The sequence below is a fragment of the Aythya fuligula genome, chromosome 9, assembly GCF_009819795.1.
Source record: "Aythya fuligula isolate bAytFul2 chromosome 9, bAytFul2.pri, whole genome shotgun sequence".
In the NCBI taxonomy this organism is placed as follows: domain Eukaryota; kingdom Metazoa; phylum Chordata; class Aves; order Anseriformes; family Anatidae; genus Aythya; species Aythya fuligula.
Window position 1 is genome coordinate 24,746,362 of NC_045567.1, and position 25,984 is coordinate 24,772,345.

The following is a 25,984-nucleotide window of genomic DNA, read 5'->3' on the forward strand; positions in this document are numbered from 1 at the left end:
GAGACATTGCTCTTTCTTAGAACACAACTTGAACACAAGTAAACAGATGGATTTTAAATAGCAGGTCGTCCCCCCACTAACTTTATGCAAGGCTAATTCATTCCCCCAAAAACAAGAGCCTGACACAGAATTTTGTTATCTGCTCTTCTCTGTTTTCCTTCCTCTCTAACCAGCAGTGGTTCGACCCCTTAGTGTTCAAAAACAATCAAATAAAAAAAAAAAAAAAAAAGAAGCCAGCATTCAGAGGAAAAATTAAGATGTGCAGCACGGTAATTTTTCAGTAAAGGTAGGTATTTGTCTCTAGTCTTCAGTACTGATAGATTTCCACAGATTAGATGAAAGACAAGGATGAGCCAACAGTCCTAGGCCACATGCACTGGAAGCCAAGACCAAGACAAAGTAAGTTTTCACATTTCCATTATTACGGAGGACGCACGCAGCACTTTGCAGCCACGGTCAGCTCGCTGCGACCCACAAAGTGCCACTTTGCTGCAATCCTACGGCTCGTGACGGCGCTTGGTCCAATTTTAGCTCACTAAAACCTCATGCTTTTTTAGGCATCACTGCTGGGAGGTATAAAAACCCAATTTGTAAATGCTGTCTCACTATTTCTTTTTGTGTCCCTGCGGTCTGATTTCATCCTTTTCATTTGGCCTGAATTTATCTTCCTCAGGAGCATGCGGCCATGTTCTGAATATATTCTGTGTAAAGTACGTACTGTCAGGGGGGGAAAGAGGTAAAGACTTTCTCATCTTAAGAAAAGCAGAACTACTTGATCCCAGATACCTGGTTTCTGTCTCCCCAGCTAGTTCAGCTAACACGACCTGTACCATTTCTGGTCACAAGAGGCCTGGGTTTCAAACTGTATTTCACAATTAATTTGTTTCTATTACACTTTAACGTAGCCCTAAAGAAAGCCTCTGCAAGTCTCTTGTTGGCCTAAGACGGGCACCCCAAGCAGTCTGAGCAGGTGCTGAGGTGTAGGAGAAAGCCAGACGATGTCCAACTGGGTTGCGAGACAAATTTTCATAAGGTGTAAGGTAGAGCATGAGCTGGGCAAGCTCAATAGGAAATTAATTCCTTGGCCACAAATGAAAGGAAATAGATCATACTTCATCAAAATTGAAAAAAAAAGAAGTGATTGCAAATCTCAAACATCTTGAAAAATAATGGGAACGTAACAATAACAAAAACAACCAAAAACTCCAGTTAATTGAAGCTCATGAAGAAAAACACTTGCATGAAGAGCAGCTCGACAGAGATCGCTAACTCAGCCCCATTCACAGCAATTCCCCCTTGACACTTCCATTTTTACAGTATTCAGTCCAAAACAACGCCGACTGCGTGTATGCTAACAAGTCACCAGTGCTTGTAAAAGCACTTTAAAATCCACATAGTAGCAAGGACAAGAACTTGAAGGATATTTTGATGATAATATTTCAGTATGCAAGAATAAAGCGCCTGAGAGTTGTCAAGAAAGCTGCCAGTCAGCACCAGTCACGGTGGGTTTGTACCTGGTGCAGCTACTTCAAGCCTGCTGAGCACAGGCTAATTTCCTTCAATTAACTGCCAAGGCTAATAGTCCTCCTGATTCCAAGAGCAATTAACTCTCTGATAATTCAACAGCAGAACTAGACAACTAACGCTAATAGGCCTCTATTTTGCTATTTGTTATTTCTTTCTGCAGCATTTGTAATGCTCTCTGACTATATAATTTACAAGTCTGTTATTATTGGAGAATATTAATCAATGCTGGAATTGCTTTTGGTCTTGTGCTTATTACACATCAACTTCCTAGAGAAAAACTAACGGATGTGTTCGGGACATTGCTGCGCCTGGGCTGAAAGCTCTGATGCTGTCAAGTTTGATACCCAAAATATTACGGTGAGTTAAGTACATAAGAGAGTTTATTTGCTCTGTAAGTTCTAGTAAATCATAATTTGTATTTCTTGTAGAAAATTTCATGTCTCAAAAAAAAAAAAACAACAAATCAAGTTATGTTATCTAAACACCTCGTGGTGGTTGGGTTGGCCTCAAACCTCCTTAAGGCACCACGCTCCAAGTGTTCTCTATTTTACCACATCACAGGGGTCTTATTCATCTTACCCTCCAAAATGTTTGGTTTCATTAACGTGCTTTTAGCTTTTTACTAGCGTCAAAGAACAGAACACCGTCTGTATATGCACCACGTGCAGCACTTCACAGAGAAGGTCCTCAGTGGGAGCAGCACCTTTGGCCTCACGGGATGGAGCAAACCGCCCCGAAGTGGCCAGCCAAGGTCTGGACCAGAAATCTTGCTGGGCATTTTGTATTTTGGCCTTCCTTCAATGAAATTAAAATAATTAGTATTGCAAGCTCCTGATTTATCACCAAGTGGACCAAAATTAGACAGAAAAGACAAAAATATGAAACATCTCATTCTACAGCCAAGATTTCCCTCAAAGGTTGTTTTTCTAATATGAAGCCAAGAGATTCCTGACAAAATTAAGCACCATGAACATGGCAGTTTCCAAGGAAACTTGGATCTTAAGCAATTTGGAACTTGGATATTAAACCCAGCACTTCCTATTGTAACTTCAAATATTCTGAAAAGCAGCGCAGAGGTAAGGCCTTCTACATAAACATCTCACAAACAAATTAGCAGTCAGATCCCGCAGCAGCGGGGTTTGCAGGGGGATCACAGCCCCTACAGAAAGACCTGGCAATGTGGTTGATCCTGCTGACAAACTGAGCGAGTGTTCCTGATGAAAGGCATTTCTAACCTCCAACACAAACCCACAAAAATACACTAACCTCGAGTTAACAAACCTAACTAACAGATAGCAGCTGCACATCACAAAGCCTGCTTCAGCCATTCTCATCTTCTCTGGAGGAGCGAGTTGGAGGTGGCTGTTTGTCCATAAAAGACCTTAATCCTGCACTTTTAGCTTAGTAATTTTTTAGATTAATATTCTTTGGAGCAAAGTGAGCTCCAGGTGGTGGCCTCAGACATCTCAGAGCTGGCTGCCTTGCGTGAGATCCAAGCTTTTGGATTCTTTCAAAGCAAGAGCATATACCTTCGCTAACAGAAATTGTTTTCCCTACTGGAACTATGGATTTTTCTCTTTTTCATAATTCTGTTCATATTTGTCTTATTTCATGTTTTTTAATGAATATTTTACCAGTAGAAAACATTATTTCTGATGTCATGGCACACCAACACAAACCATTTATCCAGAAGCTGTTTCCAAACCTTTCTGAATTTCAGGGATTCCTGCTTTCCTTGATGCTACAAAAACATTGCATGTCATCACGGTCCTAAAGATTCACACAATATTTCACTAATGTGATGTCTCAGGTAAGTATTTTCATGCTGAAGTTTTATTAGAATATGCAATGCAGCAACTAGAAATGCAGTAATACTGACATACCTATCAAAGACCTTCAAGCAAGCAATAAAGATGTGAGAATATGTGCTCCATGTTCCCTGACCATAAAAATCTTCTGGTCATAGAACCAAAGTACTTCACCTCTGCAGACCTTTATATGATAAAAGTTCTGCTTTACCAATTTAACCAGTGAGATAACCAGTGGAGTATCTGATCTCTGAAAGAGTTTCAATTCAGGCTTAAGACAAAAGCCATTATACCAGAGTTAGAATAGAGAATGACTGAGCAGCCCGATGTACTGATCTACAGAAACAGCATACTGAAATTGCTGAAAAAAATAAAATAAAATCTAGTATATTGGCTCTTTTCCTTGGTTTTCAGTTTTGGCTGAAAGCTGCAATCACAATAAACAAAACTGCTATGTCTTGCACAGAAGTGCCAAAACCCAACGTCCCCAGAAACTGAAACTGGAACCACTCCAAGCAATCAAACACGCTCATGAAACAATGGTCAGGGCTGAGTGGACTTCCCCACAATGGCACGACAGGATAAGCCACCTACTTCACTTTCTGTGCAAGCAAGATATTGGAAAGTTGTGTGAATATTCGTACAGAAGAATTTTTAAAAAACAGGTCAATATGTTGTTCTCACAGCATATACATATAGATAAAAACACACACACATATATATCCCCTTCCTCTGGTCTTTGTGGCTTTTAGTCACCCACACCAACCTACAGGGTTCGTACTTGCATGGGTAACTGGCACACCGATACCGACAGCAGGTAATACAAACAAAAGAAAATGGAAAAATCAACTGAAGAAATTATAAAGTTGAAAACCTTGTACTCACATGCATCAAAGGGAAAAGTAATTAACTATGAATATTTTTGTCTAAAAGCAGAAAGAAATGTAGCATAATCAACACCTAGGGTAAACAAAAATGCTCAACCTGTGCAGAAAATGGGGGGAATCCTTTCGGTCACAGAGAAACATTTGCAAACAGCCTGATTTCGGGAATTTAAGTTGTTCTCTTTTTCGTGTACAACTATAACAACGTCCATTGCACAAACCAACACAAAAGCTAGCGGTACAATCCCTACACACACGACACACCCTAACACGTATTGCCTGCTGTACTCCAAAAGCACAAAATTGGTCTTCTTAAATGCCTTCCCTTTGCCTCTTCTATGTATGGCACTTACGTCATTCATCACGACTAATGAGGAAGGCTGAAATTAGCACTCTCCAGAGCATCCATACCCTAGCAGGATGTCAGCAGATGTGATTGCTGAATGACAAAAAGCCAAGCGCTGAGAAATATTTCAGAGTACTGTAATAGCCCAGCACCAGGTAGATTCTTAAATTAAAACACAGGCCCCAAAGTTACAGCCAAGGGAATTCACCATCCCTTGAACGTGGAATTGATCTGAATGCAATTACTTTACTCTTTTAGCTCCATTCGACTTTGAACTAAACATCAATTAGTGCACAAACATAATACTGCAAGATCTGTTAACTCCAATAGTGACTTTTCCATAAAAGATCTAACGCAAATTTATTGGCCTTCATTTAATAGCTTTCAGCAATCACAAATATCACACATGAAAGCGCAAATTCATTTTCTGATGGTCACTTAAACCTTTAATTCTCCTGATAAAACTCCCTCAGCCTTAGTTTTAAGCCCCCTAAATTAGGAAACAAGACACCACATAATATATGCTATAAGCATAGGTCTTCTCTGAAAAGCTGGGACCTTCAAGTGCTTCAGCTGCGATGCACGCCATTGAGCCATGGCCAATATAAGCTAATTTGAATAATCAATATGACAACCTTATTTTTCTAATGCAAACAGGATTGATACAGTAAGGTGTCTCACTGCCACATCACAGTCATGGCCTCTTTTAACCCCTAATTAGATTTAGGCGATTATCCCTGCTCTTCCTTACAAGTGTACAGCCCGGATAAGAGATGACAAAAGCTATCTGCCACTTACTCAGCCTTTGCAGACTGCAGGTTATCCAGGGAGATACAGGGTAAGATCAGCAAACAATTGTTATTCATATCATCTCCAGTTTTAAGATAGTCACAGTTTTCCATACATGCTAAGTGAAAATAGCCCAGAGCATTAGGTAAATGCAAAACGCTTAAGAACATCAGGGTTACACAGATGGAAATTCAAGGTGATGTTAGGGAATTAATTCAAATTGGTTATCACAAAGAAAACTATCTAGCAACGATTTTCTTTTTCAGGCAGGAGATACTGAGTTTTCAACAGATTGGCGCTCATTGTTTATTTGTGTGAGCATTTTACATGGATATTTCTAAAAGTCAAACTTCGAAGCAGCAATCCCAATAGAATTACATAGCTAAACAAAGTACTAAAAGACAGAGAAGATCTATTACAGAAATGTAATCACATTTCATTTACAAGAGCTCTTATCTCAAGCACTTAAACATAAAATTTAAACAGTTTTCCATTTTATTGTACTCAGTATTTGAGCTAATAAGATATAAAAGTATAATCATGTTAGCAACATTTCTATTGCATTACATAAACACAGCCCTAGATTAAAGGCAGACCAGGAAACACAAAGCATGATGTTGCATATAAAACCGAGCGCCTTTTGCCTGGCAGAAATAAATATCACTGGCATCATGTGTGAAAATTGCCATGCTAAGATTGGATCACATGTTCACATAACGTCTACTCTCATATTGACCAAAAAAAAGGACTCCCGTAGGGATTATTCATACGGGAATGTGTTTAACATGCTTTGGTAACCAAGAGAGAAGTCCTGCCCTGCAGCGTGGTTCTCTTAGCAGGCTATGCAAGGACAGGTCTGCAAGGATCTTGTGTCCAAGTCAGGTGCAGCCCACTCATGGCTGGAGGAGAATTTCTGGTTTGCCTTTAAATATTGGATATGCTGTGGTTAGATAACCCTTGCCCACAACACCTTATCAAGATGCAGCAGACTACCATGCAGTCTCTGCATTGCATCTTTGGGTTTATTTCCCATCGAAGCCTCACTGCTCAGTTTCTGCTCCTTCCCAGCTGTGCAGGAGAGGCAGCGAGATGCTGCCACCCCCTCACTCACCTCGCAAGAATCTGCCTTGACATCGACAACACGGCACATAACGCTCACCTCCGTTATGCCTCAGACGTGCAACAATACCCATCCCACTTCAACTTGTGAGAAAATCTTATTTGAAACTCATTCTTTAAATTTTTCACTAACTTGAAGAAAAATTAAACATTGCATTCTCTAAGTGTTTTCTATAGGTTGAATAAAAACAGTTGGTAAAAATGGTTTGATATAGAGAAAACAGCATGAAAAATTGTTCCTGCTTTAAGTTTCTCACTGGATTGCTTTGCTTTCTCAAAAAAAAAAATAAATGCTACAATAATATGGATTTTTTTTGTGTGTTTGCTAATACAAAACATTGAGTTTTTCTGTAATGAAATTTGCAACTTAACTTTAGGAAGAGGTGGTAAGCAAAGACCATCAGCTGTAACAGGACTGCTCCCTGCAAAAATGCCTTCAGTCTCACGAATATCCCAAAGAGCACAAAGACCTGCAGAAGGGACACTCGGTGCCTGTTGCTCACTGGAGTCAACTGGACAACTACACGAACAAACAATTCCAAGTGTCTACCATTTAGATCTAAACATCCAACATCAATTCTTTGAGTTAGTAGAGCCTAAATGCTTAAAAAAATAGCATATTTATTAAAATAGAAAAAGATTTGAGTTACTCATGGCAGATAAGAAGGATGGAGTGCACGATTTCCTGTTCCCCATGTTCTTCTCTCCTTCCCTTCCTCTCTGTACCCTGCCCAGCAGTGAAAAGGGACGGGTGGTAGGCTTTGCGTTGCAAGGTGAAGCTGCCAAGCAGCAAGAGCTTAAATGCCGCAGTGAAAGCTAAAATATCTCAGTCCAGACTTGGACATAACAGGAAAGGAGAAACAATGCAGAAAAGTTGATGGGAGGAGAAAAACATCTTCAAGTTCTTAACATGCCGCAGTGCAGAACTTTCAGCATAACGCTTCTGTGATGTTTTCTCATTTTTAAATTGTGCTTTAATCTGTACTTTATTGAAAATAACTGAGCAAAACCTTCAGTGTTTCCCATTAATCTTGGTACAGCTATTTCTCAAAAGGAGAGATCTATTTTATAACCTTTAAAGTTAATGGAAGTAGCTTTCAACAAGCTCTGGAGCTTAAAGCTTATTTTGTTTTTTAAACAAATTAATCGGTGGATTTGACTCTTTTGTCCTCGTCTATACAAAACATATCTTGACCTTTTAAGTAAGATTTAATAAGATTTAATGTTTTCCACTACATATAAGTTCCTACCTCTACTCCATCTTCATGCTCACAGAACATCCTGACATACAGAGGACCAGCCATAAATTAATTACAAGTAGAAACTAATGCTACAGTGTTATCTAAAATTTCATACCAAGAAAATTACAAGACAAAACCAAGATTCTTGTTGAGAAAAATAATACACATATATTTTTAGAAGCCCTGTCACTCCTGCCCTCCTCAGAAGCTGAGCATCCCAGTACTGGAAGCATTTTCCAATCCTACTCTGATAAACATTTTCCTATTACATTGTGTGTATTTCTTTAATATTTTTCAAAGCACAGAGCAATACCCACCTGACAAGGATCAATAGGAAAAAAAAACTTTTCTCTCTTTGACACAGTGTGATCCCATTAAGTAGCCTTAAGAGATTCTGATCGGAGCAGCAAAGTCAGACCTTCCTGATCAATTCCTTCATCCATTTTGAGAAAATATACTGATCTTGCTTTTTCCAATTTCAGTCCAGGAAAAAAAAAAAAAAATCATTCCCACCATAATTCACCATTAAATAGGCCTTGTCTTATGAGAACTTGGGCAGCTAGAAGCAGATGAAGAGCAAGTCAGAATCCAGGAGAATCACCAGGACATCTAACACGCTTCCTCTGGGTCTTTCCATTTCTACCCTGAAAGTCACTCAAAGCATTTCCCAGCCTTGTCCTTCATGGATCTTTAAAGATGTTGCTTTCAACATTATAAATAATGCATAAATCATGACCTGAAATGGAAACGATTCCAAGATCCTTTTCCTCCAGAAAAACTTCAGCTCACTAGGTTACTGCTGGGGCTGCCCTAACCTTTGAAAAAAGGGAATAAAACCAACATGATGCTGAAGTATTGTCACAGTAAAATGGGGTGCAGGCTGGAGATAAGGCACCCTACGTGCTGGTGGATTCTGCAGCCGAACTGAAGATGTTTTATTCCAAGACTGGATGGGTCATTAAGAGCTTATGCACGTGCTACGTTATGATCTCTCTGACTGGAATTAGACTTGGAGAAATTCAGCAGATAGGCTCAAATGGAAGATTTGCATTGGGCAGGCTCCTCCACTGGAAGGCCTGAGAACCTTACCATTTTAACAGAAAATTATTTTAATGCAAAGGTATTAAAGTAGAAAAACTTGCTCTACTTTCATCTGCAGTGGTGCCCAACTCAACTTGTCCAAGGAGAACTACCCTACCAGCTTCACCCCCTCCTGGATCCTGTCAGGAGGTCACCCACCAAGGACAGGTCACCGGTGGCATCATCTGGAACATATGCACGTAGAAATTAGCTTGTGACACTTTCAGGCTTGATTGCAAGGGATCCCAAGTGCCTGATGCTTTGGGCCTTTCCCCTCTGCAAACAGCTGCTGCTTCAGGCTCTCCCCTACAGCAGTAGATGAATAAGGGCAATGAAGGAAACAGAAGTATCCGAAGGGTTGAGTGCTCCAGTTTTGTTTGCAGGTTAGGAGAGACAAATTAAATAATTTAAAATAATTAAATCAATAACAAATGAGGTGTGAACTTGCCAAAACATGTACCTGTGATCTTGAGGTCTCTACAGCAGCACGGACAGGCCACAAGCCCTGCCTGTTCTGAAGTGAAGAACACTCTGTATCTTTTGTTTTTCTTCTGTTTTATTTACGAAACTGATGCTAAGAGCACCTTGCCCCGCGCAGAACCAGGAGCTGCCAAGGATGACACAAGAGCCTGCAAAGGACATTCCTACCCTTTCCAGCTTTTTAACCAGATGTGACAGACCTGTGCAAATGTGTCAAAATCTACAGCAGGTTTGTCTTCCGCTTCTTTATAAAATAGTCCCTAACCACGCAAATAATTGTTTTGATAAATTCTTTAAAGAATTTCATTACCAAAACATGTTAATAATGCTCCCAATTTCTTTTTCCTCACTCAATAATTCAGATTACTTCACTTAATTTTTTGATATACTTTTACAATTCAAAAAAAAAAAAAACATAAAGATGCAAGATTAGACTACTATTAGAAATACTTTCTTTAACCAAAATGTTCCTTATTCTCTTGCTAATATGAGAAACACAAGGTTCATACTGTCTATAGCAGGTAAGTCCAATTACAGAAAAAAAAAATCATTATCCAGAAAAAAGAAAATGAAAGCAGTGAGAGTTTAATTACATTTTATTTTACACTAAAATATCTTTTTTTTTTTTTTTTCAGTGACTCGTTTGCTTGCTCAGAGGAAGCAGTGCTTGCGTGTGGTTTTTTGTTTTTTAACCTAAATGATTGCTGGGGACTCCTCTGCTTTAGTTCCATGCTAGCAAGACACTGGGTGTACGGTTAGGTGATTACTGTATCTCTGCAGTTCAGTATCTGCAGGGTGTCTGAATGCCACTAACTACTTAAACCCAGTAAAGAGATTACAGCTCACACTAACTGGATTTTCACAGCTCCGTATCATTCAGTTTGGATTCCTCATACACAGATTAAGGGAGTCCATTAAAACAATAGTCAGCTGCTCTCAGAGTGCAGGGCGCCTTGGTTAAAAAAAAAAAAAAAAAAAAAAAAAAAGAAAAAAAAGGGCCACATGTTTACATTCAGGGAACGTGTGCGAGTGTACACGCGTGTAAACGAAATACTCCTTCAGAAAGAATACTCTCTATTTAGGGAATTATTCAATTTTAAAAACAAAGATAATGCAAATTATATAGTTATAAAAGGACAATCATGGTGGTTGGCAGTTTTAAGGACTGCATAGTTTTGAAAATTTTAAACAGCTTAAAGTAATGTGTGTCTTTGAAGATACTGCCTTCAAATGGATTCCAAAATCTACTTCTGTAAATGCAGAGAAATAGCATGTCCTCGTAGTACAGGAATTGAGCAGGGAAGCTAATTTAGCAAGCATCTCCAACTGATAATCTCAACTATAAACCTAGAACACAAAATCTGTATTTTGTACTTCTTACCACTGCAAAGTTGATTTTCTTTTCTTCTTTAGAAGTGTTAGAAAGTGCAAAAGTGATAGAGATTCACTTATGAACAGTCCTTTTGATTGTTAATGGAGGTATCCAGGCCACAAGAGAACAGTGGGGGGTTTTCCACGCTTACAAATATATTTCTAACATGAAACTACTAAAAGGAGGAAGGATGGGACCCTGCAGTTCAGAGCATAAATAACAAATTTGACTCAGTGAGTGCTTACTTCTTCCAGCACTTCCTAAGTATTTGCAATAAACAAGTGACAGCACCACACTGTTGCTTACAGTCTAACGCAAGATAAATTAAAGAACAAATTAAAATGAAACAGTTACTCTGTGAGTAAAAACTATTGACTTTCTGGACCTAGTTGTGCACCAAAATCTTCTGGACAGATGTGCTCCACAGCTTACACACATGTGCTCTCTCCTTGGGTTCACACAGCATTTTAGGGACGTCTGTTAGTGAAGGGAAAAGAAATACCAGATGGTGCTGTCTCAATATCACAGCCCATTAAAGAAATGACCATCCTTTTTAGACTTAAAAGAGGATTTTTAGCAAACCAAAGGAAAAACTAGTCCAAAGCAGTCCAAACAACAATAGCAACAAATCCAGGTCAAAGGCAAGTGACCCCAGAGCTACTCTGAGCACACGGACATCTCTTTCCTTTTCAGGGGGAAACTCACTCTGCTTCCCATTAGCCTTTGGCTGGCTTCCTCTAGAGGAAATTGTCCTCATTTGGCCTTTCAGCTGGTTCCTTCTCAGCATCTTCTGCCAACAAACCTAATGAATTAATTTCTCTAGAGTCTCTACAGGTTTCTGGGTGCCACCTGCACCCTGCATCCTGGAGCACCTGGATGGGAGAGCCCAAGTTATTTAATTCCTTTTTTCATTCAGAAAATAATTATGAAAGGGTAAGTTATGAAACCTATATGCATAAAACAAATCTCAAAGAACCACCATGATTACACGGTAAATAATTACACCTCCAGTTATCTATTCGTTTGCATGCCGCCTATAAGTAATAATATGAGGCATTTTACCATGTGTAGTAACTGCAAAACCACTCTAGCCTATGGTCTTTATTCATAAACCTATGAATGAAGACTAAGTGCATGCTTCCTCTACATTTCTAGGTCAGAATCCTATTAGGAGAACTGGTGAGGCAGCACCAGGACCGTCACGGAGAAGTCTGCAGCATGACTCTGACACAAACGATCATCTACTTCAGTTTCTGGACAAAGACTGCTCTCCCATTTTGTTCCGCTCTCAGATGTGCAAGCAGATCTCAGCCAACATAAACACCAGGTTTTCTTTGTGTCCTTGAAGTCCTGCATCACTTTGGAATGCCTGAGGTTCTGAGAAACAAACAGCAGTAAACACATCAAAAAAAAAAAAAGCAAAACAACAACACTTGGAAGGCTGAGAAAAGCCTAACCCTAAAAAAAATAATCAAATATTTATGGGTATTTTGAAAATGGTATATCACATCCCATACCACCTGAGCACTTCTGCAGTCTTCACTCATAGCCAAGATCTTGCTGTCTTAAAGACCAGCTGACAATTTTCTATGAAGGAACTGTTTTGATGCATTGCTACAAGACCAAGCACTACTACAGTGTCTGCGTGATCCCACCTCTGAATTTACAGGAGATTAAAGAGCACCAGGACATCTGTTTGGAAAATATGGTCCCATTTCCTTTTCCTCTTGAGATTCTCACCACAAAAGTCTAAACAAAATGTGAAAGTTTAATTTTATTTTTTTTTTAATAGTTAAGAGTATTGATCTTTGGCCTACAACAATTTCTAAAAGAAGCACAAGTCACATCTGCTTTTATTTGCAGTTTGAAAATGTATTGACAAAGACTGTCAACACAGCAAAGGCCTGTGATTATCCTTTAGGACAGTATGCGTATCTAAGAGTTGCTGATGAAGTAAAATAAAGACAGCAAGATTTGAATCATTATTTTTCAATGTGATGCCTCCAATTACAATCCCTTCTGGAAGCAAAGCATCAAAGTGCAAGACTTTTAGCTTACACTATGTGGAGTTGCAACTCATAGCGTAACGTGAAAAAAGTTCTGTGCAGGAATGGAAAATGTGGGGAGGGGCAAGGGGAAGAATTCCTGGCACTGAGAAAATCCACTGAAGTTATTTCTACATGAAAATCTAATTCAGAGATCTTAGAAGAGCAGAGCGTTCTTCTGATGCTACAGTGAAAAAAGCATCACTCAAAGCAGAGTGGCAGAAACCAGCTGCTGCTGACAGTTTAACACCAGCAAAACAACCCAACAAAAACCCCACCAGGCACTGATCTTTTCATTTGCATTGACCAAAGCGATATGCATTAAAAAAATCTACATTTTGTTTCCTTGATTGTTTAATAAGTACTTGTATTTCTAAATAAATTATACTGCAGAAATACTTCAGAATCATTTTATGAAGTCTTCATTTCAATGAAAATGCTATTTTACAGCTAGTTCACCACTATCATAATCCCTGAAGTACACTTTCTTCTCCAAAGGGGTTGCAATATTACCTACATTAATCAATAAAAAAGAAATAAAGACTTAAATTTTTCAAAATGGAAATAAAACGGAATTGAACTGAAATCAAAAAAATGAATTCAAACAATTGAATGAAGCACCAGGCATAAATTAAAAATAAATAAATGAATACAAGACCCCCAAATTCTTACAAAACTTGAGTGCAGCTGCGTTCAGAACTCACCTACTGAGCTCTGGTGGCTGACAACCAGCTACTTCATGGATTTGGCTCCATTTCAGCTCAATTTCAGATGTCAAGACAGTCAAGATGACCCTAAAGTCCAAGATGCTCAGCTTCATCTATTAAAAGCAAAGCGGTTCTTAGAGACAAAAAAAGGTGCCATGAAAACAAGCCCAGCAACGTGCAGCTTTATAAGATTAATGGATCTAGAGGTGAGATAAGCAGTCACACAGAATCTGGGAGGTCAGGGCACTGTTCCCTCCAGTACCTGTGGAAGTCACATATACTTCACAAAATGTTAATATGGAATAAATCAACTCCTGCTAAGGTAACAAGACCCCACTGAAAAAAAAAGAAACTGAAGTACTGGTCACCTTGCAACAAATGTGAAAAACTATTTATAACTATGTTTACACTGAAGAAAATATTACAGAAATGTTGATTTCATCATCCTTATCCCAAGCTAAGTTTGGCAAGGAAGACCTCTTGCTCTTGTCAAGTACAGGGCATTCTCCAGTTCTGCAGTCAACAGAAGGGGTTTGCTGTTTGTGCTGTGTTTAGTTTTCGTTTGTTTTTAAATACAGAAATTTAAATATTTCCATAGAGTCAAATCTGCAGTTCAAAATAATCAACTGCAGAAGGCTCGCCTACCAGAAGTTATTCCTTACCTCACATTTCTACTTTCTGAGTGTGTCTGGCACTAACGGAGATAAACATTTTGGAACAGAATCGTCTGAGTCCCGCCTGCTGGCCAGCTGCATTTTGTTAGTGTGTGATCATGCTAGAATCCTACTACGGTTCCGTTTTCATTATGTTTTCTATTTTTCTTTTAACGAATGTTTACGATATGAAATGACACAAATAGGAACTGGTGGTTGTTCTTACTGGGATAGTCTGTTCTGCGGGAAAGTGATATTAACACAGAGTTTAAGAACAATGAGATGAGGCCACCCCCAGCCTCAAGCACTAACTGCTGACGCTTACCTCAGAAAGGGTGAAGTATGCAGTGAGATGCTTCCGATCAACAGAAGTCATTAATTAAAATAATTAAACACTCTTTAATTAATAACCTAAGAGAGACATATTTCAGGAAAAGGTAAGCAACCACATCATCACAGTTGCTCTGCTCCTTTCTGCTGTGCGTTGCTCCCTTTATAACTATTCCTATTTGATGGACACGAGCATTGCAGAGCACCCAGGCCCGCCAGACACCGGCCATGCAGAGCCCCGGTGTGAGATCTGCTCGCTTGTGCTCGTGGCTCATCGATGAGCGAGAGAAGTTCAGAAGCCAGCACAAAGAAACTACCTGCAGCTGCATTACACAACCAGAATAAGCTCTCTGAAGACACTCGTCCAAGTGTCCGCCGCTGCTCCTGCATGCCACAAGAGATGCGGCCAGCCCAGGTCTGCTTCGGTAAGAACACAGCTCAGGGGCAGAAGGCAGAGCTGCTCCAAACTGAACTTCACAGGACGCGTGGGCTTCATCAGCCTGTGCTCCCCCAACTCCTCTGAGCCAAGCCCTGGATCCAGAATAACCCTGTTAAACACAAGCATTGCTGGAGAAAGAAACAAAGGAAAAGAGCTAGGAAGAAAGGTAAAAAAGAATAAATAAATAAAGGAGGGGCGTATTTTGTTTTTACTTTGTTTCTGGATAAATAACTCTCTCGCCATGGACAATACAAATCCTTCAAAGCCCGCTCCGTAGGAAGTCAAAGCCATCGGTTGGCATTCAAAGACACCCCAGATCGGATAAAGGGACTCAGCCAGTCAGATTTTAGAATTTTAGAAGCTTCTTATCTGCTATTCTTCAAGAAGCTACAAAAATAAATTACTGTAACTCCCAAGTATGATCTGGCATCTTAAACTTTATTATAACAACCTCTCAGCAGAGGGACTGTAGCTGTTTTAAAGTCCTGGTAATTTAGCCCAGACACTAAAAACAAAAACATTCAGATTAAGGAAAGATTTTTCCCCTCTTACAAAAGAACAAAGAAAACCCTGCTGTACATTCTTAAACTATTTTCCAACACAGCGGTGAAACAGTTTTGTTTCAGCTTTCAAAACGCACTCTCTAATTTTAAACAGGTTTTAAAGAAGTTCTATAATTTTTCTACAAATTATTGTGTTTAATATGGACAGATGGCCTCAGAGCCTACTGTTCTCGAACAGGGCATTTTACTACCATACAATTCATTCGACTGTAGATAAGGGTCTCTCATCATTTTTATTATAAGCACTTACTGTTGGGGGCTTATAACGCGGCAACGAAAATCTGATCAAGGCTGAAATATGATATGCAAGGTTCAGCTCAGAAATAATCCTTAATTATTATATTTTGAATCAAAAATTACAAAGTATGCTATTTTCCCTTTGAACTCAAATTGCAAAAGACACTTTCACAATATGACCCTCATAAGCTCTTTAAAATAAGTTCTAAAGACAATCCAAGTAACTAAAAAGAACTCAAATTAGACTGAGCAGTACAAATTAAACAAACATTGTAGCACCCCGAACATCAATTTATATTTGCACATTTCTGCTACTTGATAAATGTATCTTGTCATGTAAGATTTTAAAGAAAAGGTCTTAGAGTGACAAAATCAGTCTCAGTGTGACAAAATCCCATTTGTAAGTGAATAGAGACGATTGAACACAAATACCTTAGGCCAACAACTACAGAGATTACGTTTTGGAAGCAGCATGTGCATAATTGGATCAGATAAACACTAACACTTTCCAGATTTTGAGAGCCACTTCTTGTTGCAATGGACAGTATGGAAAGCGATAAGCTCCTAGCCCTTCGCACTGCCTGGCCAATTAACATAAACGCTGCACCCCGAGGAATTGCTCCCGACCTGAATTTAAGCTTGGTAATTGCTGAGTGTGTTTTAGACCTGAAGAAGGTTTCACATCTTTAAAAGCATGATCATTTGTCCCAACTTATATCATGTGCTCTAAAGGAATAATGCTGTATTTCCCAGCGAATACTGCTTCTCTGCTGCCCTTAAACTGTTGTGGCTACAGCTGCACAACTCTTAGATTAAGGAAGCTTATGAAAAAGTTGAGCAGAACAGCCTGCTATCACCAATACGATTCAGGCTGCAGCGTCAAGCATTCAGTAACACCAGCAGTGGCAGACCCACTTCTTACCGCCTCGCCCTTCTTGCTGGCATAACCCTTTTTAGGACTATGGTGGGCTATCCCTTCTCTGAAAGCAACAGAAAAGCAGCAATACAGAACTATAGAAGAATTAATTTTGGTTTAACCTTCTTTATATATACAAAAGCCTTTTTTGCAGACACATTCATTTACCACAAAAAGTAAACAGCAGTTGCAGATTCCTTCTGCAGTTGAAGTATTTTCTAAAAACTAAACTGTAAGAATACGTAAAAATTTTTACACTTGCCAAACCTATTAAATGATCATAGGTCTCCCAATGTTTTCCCTCACCTCAGAAGTAACAGAAATAAGAGGATGCAGTGAATGCATACGCTGCATGCTTACCACCTTTCTATAAGCAGGGCTATTTATTCTATTTACAATAGAAGTGCTTCAAACCAAAAAAAAATGTATCACTGGCAGAATGAAATATTCTTTAATAAACAGCAGCGTTTTACTCAAAAAATATAAATTAAGTATATAAAGTAGTATAAATTATATATATTAAAATTAAGTATATAAACTAGTATATTACTAATTAAATATACTACCTTATCTTTCCATCTTTGACCAAAAAAAGTCATGCTTTATAATGTAAAGATTACATAAAAATTCCTAAATTTCTCAGCAAACAGCCTTAGAGGCAAGAATTTATGCTGATATGCACGGATCTATTAAAAAACTTAGCGTATTAGTCCCTACGATAAAATCAGCATTTGCTTTCCACATGCTAACCTATTCCATCGTTACGAAAACATAATAAACAGTTGTTAAAACTTCGCAGAAGAAAAATGAAAAAAGATGTCCATGTGAACTGTCAAAGCGAAATTTCCCAGAGTAAACTACAATTTTCAGATGTATTTCCTTGCCTTTTAAAGGCAGAGTGGTTCACTGTTCTTCAGCGTAATGAACAACCAAAACGTGCTGAAAGTATCTTTCCTTCCAATCAAACATTTACCCTTCGCCACTGGTGAAAGGCAACAAGATCTCTTTACAAGATCTCGTCTTTTTCAATAAATTTTGCATGAAAACATGTTACCCAAGCACAAAGTTGCCTGCTGTCACATTGGAAGTATGATAAATGTTTAATGAAAACAACACCACACAGCTTGGTGTCAGACAACAGCTATCACACAGTCCTGCTTTGATCTGAACAGACACTTAAAAGGAGTTCTGAGCGTGCTCTGCACCACAGAACTCTATAACCTATATGCAAATAGGAGAAAATTTCCATAAATGACTTCCTCCTGCATGGCGTGGAAAGAGGTACGGAAAATATGACAAGCTCCAAGAGTGTCTGACTGCTGTCAAACTCGGGGAAGCCCGACGTTCCCAACTGACTCCTGATGCCTTCTGCCAAGCCCCGAGAAGCTCCTCGGCAGGCAGCTCTCACCCGAGCACGGTCAGCAGCCCCTCCTGGCCCGCCGCCACGGCGCAGCGCTGAGCACAAACCTCTGCAGGCGCCGTGGTTAAATGCCACTGGGAAAGGTCCCCTCGACAGGGCGACCTCAGCAAACCCCGGAAGATCTAAAACACCGAATTAAGAGGAAAAATTAATAATATATTTGGGAAACAAATTCTTCAGCAACGTAATGCCGCTCCGAGTGGTTAAGTAGTCATGAGGCCATTAATGCAAAAACGTATCGATAATCTAATAGGGACCAGAAATTAGACCGGGTGGTTGGGTTTGATTAATGGCACAACACTTCTTTTCTTCATAACAACTGTAAAGCTGCTCCTAATTTATTCCATTAAAATTTGTCAAAAGCACTTTAAAAAGTAATCCAAATTTCTCCAACTAAGAAAGCTAGGGGGAGACTAATAAATCTAGCAAACATTGTTTAAAGCTAACAAGTTTTTAGTACTTTTTCCCCCTCCAATTAAACAATGAACAATGATCCTTATGAAAACCATGTCTCAGTGCCACAACTTGTGCTTTTGACCTAGTGAAGACTTCAGACACCAAAATCCCACAGCATGTGCGTATAAGTTGATGACAACATGCATGCCAGTTGCTTTAAAACATGTGAATTAAAAATGCACAAGAGATGATTTGATTAGCAGCCAATCTGCTGGAAAGGTGCCGTAGTGTTTAATTACATGTTTAAGTACAGCAGCACGATAAAACACTTGTGCTTACCAGTGATACTCACGGACATTCAGAAGTTTCTGGTGCTATCAGAGGGTTTGGAAGAAGGCAATCCCTTAGTGCCTGACCCCTCACAGCAGCCTGCAGGACAGGGCCTGGGGGCCATGCAAATCCCATAGGAGGTGACAGAAGCTGCTCGAGGCCTGGTGGCTCAAACCATCACAACGCTGCACTAAGAACAGTCCTTTAGTTTAGAAAAATAAAAATATTCGTATTTCCCACACTTGATACCCTGTTAGTAAGAATGCATGTTAGAACGGTTACGGATGGTGGCACATTTGGAGGATCAAGGACAAAAAAAAAAACCTCCCTGTGCATGTGAGCCAGGTTCAGTGCGGCGTACACCGGCTGAAGAAGGCACCTTGCAACATTTAGAGAAACGCTGCGCAATCTATAGTGCATTTTTAAAAGGTCACTAATGTCCACGACTCAGGATATAGTCTAGCCAATACATTAGGAATTGAAAGACCGTGCAATAAAGAGCAAAGCTATCCTAATACCACCGTGTTACGCTCTGAAGATGAAGAAGCACAGGGGGAAGCCCACAGACCCTAGAAATTATGGGGAAAATCACAGATGAGGGAGGTTGGAGTCCGGTGGGGTTGAGGCAGAGAGCAAAGGTTGCTCTAGCTCTTTACAAGCAAGTAATTGTCTTCATGCAGAGCTCCAGCAACACTCAAGGTGTTGTCTCACTCCTCCAACACAGAGACAACGGTCTCCTGGTCTTTATTCAGAGACCTTTTCTGATCAATGTCACTTCCCCCCCCCTTTTTTTTTTTTTGGGTGTGGGGGGGGTAATAAAAGGAAGAAAAGAACAGACAAACAGGAAATGAGGCAGCCAATTGTAGGGCCTGATAAACTACTGCTGGGGAAATAAACATTTGCTTTCTTCACAAAAGCAAAATTTAATAAAAGAAAATCACTAGACTAGAACTTACTGGTAAGAGCCAGACACCAGATGTCCAGTGTGCACTGTAAAACTTTGCAGAGACAACAGAAAATGACAATGCATCGCAAAACCAATATTGGTCCTTATTTTATCGATTCCATTTTATTTATAAAACCACACAGTATGTCAGCAGATGCAGTGTGTTCTATAAAATTGCAAAGGTGTGGTAACACCTCGACGCCGCGCTCGTCACCAAAAGTTGCGTGAGCCCAGGAAGGCCAGCTGTGTGCATGCTAATTACACAGGGTGAGCGTTGGCACAGTTCTGGCGTGCAGTAACCAACATCATGCACAACATCACTACTGCAGCCGTGGGTCTGCATGACCGTATCAGAGAGCCACATTGTTATTGCAAACAGAGAGATGTGATTTGAAACTTGGCCTATGAGGCTGGATGAACAGAAAAAGCTTGGTGGCCAAGCAAGTGCTTTTACTTTGGAAACGCTGGCAGCAGTTCTTCCAAAAAAGTCGTATTGTTTATTGTTTTTTTAATATATATATGTATATGTATATATATTCTTCCAGGCAATAAAGCTCTTTCTCCCATGCATTGCAACAGAAATATATGTATATACACACACACACACATATAGAGGAACACAACGCAAACAACTACTATGAGGTAAGTAGACAAAACCAAACTGATTAGTTGAGATTAGTTGTAAAATGGAAGGAAAATAAATACCAGAGCAGTAGGTGGATAACTGCTTAAGAACATTTCTTGCTACCTGCTCGTCTTCAGCTTTATTTTAGATAGTTTACACTGGAAATGAAATAATCCCGATAATATGAAAGATGGATCTCTTTCTGTTTATGAATATTTCAGGGTTTTCTGCTAGAATGATTTTTAAAGTTGCACTGCTTTACCTTTTAAGTGAGCACAAACCTCTTTCAAAGCTTGATAGACCTCTCTCAGCTCTACTTGCTGTTTGTGTTTTTTTTTTTTAAACCAAGTACAGTCAGATGCTGTAAATGAGCTTCCCAACCTAAATTCAAAGCAGCTGTTACCACAATCCCTCTCCATGATGGCTGAACAAATAGTATATCCCTTAAAACATTTCAGATTGTGAGAACAAAAGGGTTCAGCTGTTTTGCTATGACTGTAATACAGCCTGTCTCCACCAAATAGCTGACACTCATCCAACATTCAAGAAGTTCAGTGCTCAGCCTTAAAGAATATTCACTGAAACAGGGAATGCCAAACGGATGACAACTGGATTACCATGGCAGAGTTCTTTTACTCTGGAAACCTCTCAAGATTTTTTCCTGAAAATATAAGATCTACTCTGAAAGAACCTAAAGTTGCCTTGATTTACAAAATAAACAAACATACGCAAATAAAGTGCAGGTCTCATTTTGCAGATTGGGAGAAGGAAGAAAAAGCTTAGAATGGAAGAGATACGTGTATTTATCCTCAAAATATTATGTACAGCAAGAAATACTCTAAATCTAACTAAACTTGCCTCAGATCTTTAGGTTTATTTCCTACTCCTTATGTTCTACCAAGAGTTGTACTTACCAGCCTATCAGAATATATAGGAATACAGTTATTCTGATGAGCTCTGATTAAGTTCCAATTCCTTCAGCTCCTTCAGGCTGGCAAGTAAGATTTAATTCCTTCTTGACCGCAAGTAAGAAAAATTATTTGTGTCTCCCAAGTATCTCCCCCAAGCACCTTGATCTGAGGTGTCAAAGTGAATTCTCTCATATACCAAACCATACAATGGCAATCTTCATAATACAATCCTCCTCTTCCTTTCCTTCACTTTCAATAAGCAATAACCAAGAGTCAAATACCCTGTGATAAGGGCTGACTTTTCAAAGACTGAACCTAACCTCCAATTCTCCCAGTACAGCTGTCTCAGTCACTGCAGGAACAAACATACCATCGAGCAACCCAGCCATGCCAAGAAAATGCAAGTAACACTGATCGTGAAACACCTTTGTTTATGCAAAGCTGAAGCTATAAAATTAACTAGCACTGGAGAATTTACATTGTCTTCTCGTGATTTGGCTGTAGGATGCTCTTTTTTATAGCTTTCAAGTAACTATTTTCCAATAAATACATTCCAAACAGACGTTAATGTAATTTGAAAAACAGATCTGGCCCTTCACATGTCTTTCCATGGAGTACCTGCAAGCATCTATTCCAAATACAGGGCTCAGAGGCCTATTTTGTCCCCTAAGACAGATCCCCAGCTGTCGGAGTTTCTAGAAAGGCTCTACAGAATAGTCTTACTTTCAGTGTTGATCTAGATGTAAATTTATTCACCTGGAGAGTGTGACCTACAATAGATTCTTCTCAGTACTTCACATCCAAATATATACTTGACAACCTGATAGTCGTCTTTGGTGTTTAGACTTTTTTCTCCATGCTTCAGAGAAAAAAAATTGAACAGTAAATTGAAAAAAAAGCACCATTAACGTGTCAGTTACAGCAGAATAAAATGTGTGTCTTTTTTCCTGCCCAAACTAGATCCAACCTAAAACAAGAAACAAACACACAGCTTTTTCAGCAAATGCAGACGCTGGAGGAGGCCTCGCCTATCACCTGCTCGCTGGCTCTCAGATGAGGACAGTCGACAGAGCAGGTCCTTCTAGTGCTTGCTTGTCTCCTCCAGCATGAAGCCAGCTGGGTGAACAGTGAAGTTCCAGCCAGGGCAGCAAACTCTCGTGCTGAAGGGGACCAGCATCAGTCGCAGAACCTGCTATGACGCTCAGCACTGGAGACAAGCTATAATAAGAGTTATAATTCTAGCCATACCCACGGGAGGACATCTGACACCACCACAAGACAAAAATCCGGAATTATAACATATGCCCTCAAAAGCAAAATTCAGCAAAACCAACCTACTACCTTCAGCTGACCACAGCCAACTACAAAAGCCTTCAAAGCTACTGGGAAACAAAAGATGGTATCTCAGTGCTTTCCTCAGAAATTAGCATCCAGACAGAACAAATGCATGACTGAATCTCATTGCTGCTTCAGGAGACGAAGAAAAAGTGCCAGGAGCCCATAGATTTACAAAGGCAAAAGGTTCACTGAGGTTGTGTTGTGTCGTCCTCCTTATACATCTATAAATGAGGGAGGACAAGTGAGCTTCCTTGGCTACGGAGGTCTTTTCTTTCCCGTATTTTTCACCCACAAAGAAAATAAATACATCAAGAAACGATAGCAAGAAAGAAAGCTGAGAGCTTGGGAGGCTTGAGGAAGTCTCCTAGAAAAAGACAATTATAAAACATCTTACTTGTTTTTTTTTTTTCTTGGAGAACACAGAAGGCAAAAAAGAAACTGCAGTAGCTCTCTCCCTTCCTAAATACACGCGTGCATTTAAGAAGGAAAACTCTAAGTTCCTAGTTCACTCTTACTGGTCCATAGCAGAGTATTCCCTAGACAAATAACTGCATTAACTGCAAATTGAATCCAAGAGCTCTGTATTTAAATGCGTTGCTTTGCGAAACCTTTAACGAACAATAACTTGATGCTGATGCAGTCTGAATCTTCAGAATGACAAATAACTGCAAAGGAAAAACGCTTCCCAGATCCATACTCTCTGTACGGATACACTTTGATCACCATTTGATTAAACTGAAAAATATGTTGTCCCCCCTCAGAAAAGTTTATGAAGCATAAATTATATCAACATCATCCTGGGTATATTTCATTTTGTAGTCTAATGATGCTCCAAGTAAGAAATCCCTGCACAAAGGCTACTGGTCAGTACCTGGGCTCGAAGGGAAATGGACTGATGTCATAAAATGTTTCTATTATCAGTTTGTACTCTTTGTCCTAACTACCTTGGAAACGACCCAAACAAGACATTTGGCTTTCGGATTTAGCATAAGCAATTTTGTAAGTTATCAAAATATAAAGGTAAATTGCTTGCTTCCAAAAAAATTCTGGGCACTTCTGAGTTCTTCCTACAGCTTGCTGATATCGATCCTTATTATAAAAGGACATAAAGTCAGGCAGTATGCTAATAAAGCACTGCAATATATTCCAACGTGATTTAAGATGTGCTTCTATACAAAGTCCAGAAGACCTCTCACGCACCAAATGTGTCGTGCTCAGTAGGGGTTCTTGCCCTGTTCAGAGCACTAGAATCTACTTCAGGAAAAAAACAATTTGGGCTCAACATCCAGGCTTCTCCTCATTCTTCCACAAGTACCAAAACGTATTCAAACTTCAGGTAAACAGGCAAGAGGCATCTTGTTTATGACATACCACCAATATTTCAGAGGCTCCAAGATATTTACAGTGAATCCTACTGAGGGCCAAACACATCTGCAGCAACAGCAGATGAATCACAGAATCACAGGCTGGTTTGGGTCGGAAGGGACCTCAAAGCCCCCCCCAACACCCTCCAGCCATGGGTAGAGACCTCTGCCCCCAGCCCAGGCTGCCCAAATCCCCCCAGCCCGGCCTTGGGCCCTTCTAGGGATGGGGCAGTCCCAGCTCCTCAGGGCAACCTGTGCCAGGGCTGCGCCGCCTTCATAGTAAATATCACACGTGGGTTAGTGAAACTGGGAAAGTAGCGCTTGAAAAGAGTGGCCGACACCATCCTTGAAGTTCCCAGCAGTCTACGTACTACAAATAAGAAAATTTAAAAAGTAAACAGATAATGCTGAATATTTACATAATCAATTACCGAACCAAGGACAAGCAGGAACGATATTTGAGGGACTAAGTAACCAATACCATCGGGATGTAAAACCAATCACGCTAAAGTTTGCGAGAGATCAAGATGCACAAAGTAGAAGTAATTACATAAACTGTCTTCACTGAAAGCTGTAAAAAGAAGATCAACAATCTAAGTTATTTCAAGCAAAAATTAGGCTGGCAGTATGTTTTGAAAGGCAGTCCATCATTCAGGCACGGCAAGTACTTCTACTGAAACAATACTTTGAGCCACAAATGAAGCCCAGCAAACTTCTGTCAACACAGAAGGCCGGGGGAAACCCACCACACACAGTGAAAAACAATTTTTCAAAGGAAATTATTTCCGTGCTTTTCTTCAGTACTCTTCATTTCTTTTCCTTAAACTGTGGTTATAATGCATCAGAAATTGAGTTACATTCATCTACTGAAGAAAAGCTACTTAGCATATTTGCAAGGCAAGGAAGAAAAAGGAATTGTTAATCATTTGGTTCAAATGATGCCGCATGGCAGAATTTTAAAATGTTCAGAATCATGTGATTCAAAGATTTTTAATAATTTCCATTTTGTTTCCATAAATAGCATGCATTATACAAAGAAAACTTTTTTTTAAAAAGTAAAACTCCAAATCATTGCCTGTTTTTATTATAGCTGCATTATTTGTCATTTCACTTACCCATGCTTCGTGCCACATATCTCCTTCTCTTTTCCTTTGCCTTTCTCTTTTACTTTTTCTTTCTCTCTGCCTTTACGCCGCTCTCTTTCACGAGACCCACTATGAGTTCTCCTATGACTGGATCTTTCACTACTTCGACTATAAGAACGTTGACGAGGTCTTGAGCGCGATCTACACAAAATCCATAATATTAAAATTTAGCAATTATGCATTTTTCACCATCACTGCATGTTAGATTTGTTATTTTGTCCAACTATTTTGAACTCATTTTCAAATCATTTAGTAATTTAATATGTTTAAACAAAAACCTACCAATTTCTCAAAAGAAAAGAAGAAAGCATTGCTTCTGTTCTGAAGGAAGAATGCAAAGTAAATTAAACCATACTACACAGTATTCATGCATTAAGAAAATAATCAAGTATTAACAAAGTAGTCTTTAGAGCTATTGAAGAAAGTAAGGATGGAGAATCTTAAGCGTTAAACACTGCATTCTTAAATTCTGATCAATTTAGCTTAGCAAATAAGTAAAGAATTTACAGATGCTACTAAGTGCTTCTATTTACATATTAAATACTTCTACTAACAATGTTCCAAGAAAAAAAGAAAGACATTTACAAAACCCTAACTTTAGCCTGCAGAGCTGACATTTACACACTTTTTATTTATTTTTTTTTAATATATATTCAGGCTTGAAACACTCTGCAGAAAACCTATAAATACACCAACCCTACAGGCCCAACAACACAAGAAACTGCATACAGGTGCAAGGCTTTGTGCACATACAGTCCTCTGGTTCTTGGCTGGCTATAGGATACTCTGTTCTCAATCACATTACCCACTCCTCTGTAATAAATTTATGTTGTTACTGATACATTTGAATGAAAAAAGATCAAGTAGTATTACAATATAACTGCTTCTATGTGTACCTAAAACTGTTTCTATGTGTACCCGATTCCTGATTTTTTTAGATGATTTTCTAAATTTCACTGTATAATTTATTATC

The 25,984-nt window shown here is 39.3% G+C and overlaps 1 protein-coding gene across 1 annotated transcript in view; it reads right to left on the reverse strand.

Moving 5' to 3' along the window:
• Nucleotides 1-25,984, reverse strand: part of RSRC1 (arginine and serine rich coiled-coil 1) — a 140,215-nt gene that overhangs the window by 84,386 nt on the left and 29,845 nt on the right. Inside the window, exon 4 of the mRNA XM_032193104.1 lies at nt 24,982-25,152. Coding sequence (XP_032048995.1) covers nt 24,982-25,152 — 171 coding nt within the window. The remainder of the gene's footprint in view (nt 1-24,981; nt 25,153-25,984) is intronic.